The sequence below is a fragment of the Geotrypetes seraphini genome, chromosome 1, assembly GCF_902459505.1.
Source record: "Geotrypetes seraphini chromosome 1, aGeoSer1.1, whole genome shotgun sequence".
NCBI lineage: Eukaryota > Metazoa > Chordata > Amphibia > Gymnophiona > Dermophiidae > Geotrypetes > Geotrypetes seraphini.
Window position 1 is genome coordinate 353900363 of NC_047084.1, and position 1320 is coordinate 353901682.

The 1320-nt window shown below is 40.8% G+C and overlaps 1 protein-coding gene across 1 annotated transcript; it reads left to right on the forward strand.

The window, feature by feature from the left end:
• Window positions 1-241: 241 nt before the first annotated feature.
• LOC117367713 (28S ribosomal protein S28, mitochondrial-like) lies at window positions 242-801 on the forward strand. Its single transcript, XM_033960542.1, has one exon. It carries the CDS (start codon window positions 242-244, stop codon window positions 770-772), a length of 531 nt encoding a protein of 176 aa, XP_033816433.1. The 3' UTR covers window positions 773-801.
• The last annotated feature ends 519 nt before the right edge of the window (window positions 802-1320 follow it).

A 1320-nucleotide genomic window follows, 5' to 3' on the forward strand; every position in this document is an offset into this window, starting at 1 on the left:
TATTAGTAATATGCACCAAAAAGTGTAGAACTAGCATATCCTTTGGCTTCCACACACACTTCGTCAAACCATAACATTTCTCCCTTATGAGTGAGGAAGTTTGCCTTTCCCTCTTTCAGACCCTAGCATACACCATACTTTCTGTAGTTTGCCTAGCTGTATTTTGGGCTATTCTTTCCGTGCTCCAAGCCATTGCCTGGTTCTGTGGCTACAAATTCACCTCAGGGGTTCGGGACTTATCATGGCTGCGCAGTGCTGGAGAGTCGCTAGGAGCCGGCTGCTGCTGTCACTACCATTGCGGTGCCCAGACCGCCTTTGCAGCAGCGGGTTTGAGATTGGAAGCTCCAACAAACCTGCCTCATCCAGGCCAGGGGGCTTAGCAGTGGTACTGGAACCAGAAAGTTCCTCGGCTACTTCAGCTGAGAGCGGTAGGAAGGGACCTGCAAAGCGCACAGAATCTTTTGCCTATCTTTTGAGACAGTCTCCTTTAATTCAGTTGGGACCTGCCAAAGATAAAATAGTCATTGGCAAAATCATCCATGTTTTGGAAGATGACCTCTACATAGACTTCGGAGGCAAGTTTCATTGTGTTTGCAAAAAGCCAGAAAAGGATGCAAAGAAATATCAAAAAGGGACCAGAGTGCAGCTAAGATTGGTGGACTTGGAACTTACTTCAAGATTTCTTGGAGGAGCCACAGATACAACTTTATTAGAGGCTGATGCAGTGCTACTGGGGCTTCAAGAAAGTAGAGAATCCAAACAAAAAGAATAGAATGGAGTAAATTATTTTGTATGCCTTATTCTTCTGTTTCCTTGTAATTCAATGGATTTTGAATTTTTAAATCATTTTCCTTGTCTTAGTACTTTAAATACATATTATCACATCAGTATCAGTTATAAGATTATTTGGTATGTCATGTTTAATTCACATATTATAGAAGGGTAATTTGAAAAGTTTGGTTAAAAAAAAAAAAAAGCAAGTTAAACAACGTTCAAATACCTACTCCTCTCCACTTTTTACCATTCAAATACTGACAAATGTTATACTCTTTACAACTCTTGAAAGGACAAATGATCTACTCTTTACAACTCTAGTAATGACAAATGTTCTTCCATTGTAACCCCCCTTTCATAAATCTTTTGTAATCCGCCTTGAACCGCAAGGTAATGGCGGAATAGAAATCTCTAATGTAATGTAATGTAAATTCCATTGTTGGATCTGTTGTTTGAGCCGCTGTCCCATTCCGTTTCCTAAAAGACCAGTTCCCTTACCACATCCCCGCAATAATGGGATCCAAGGTGGGATCTCCATGGAATCTA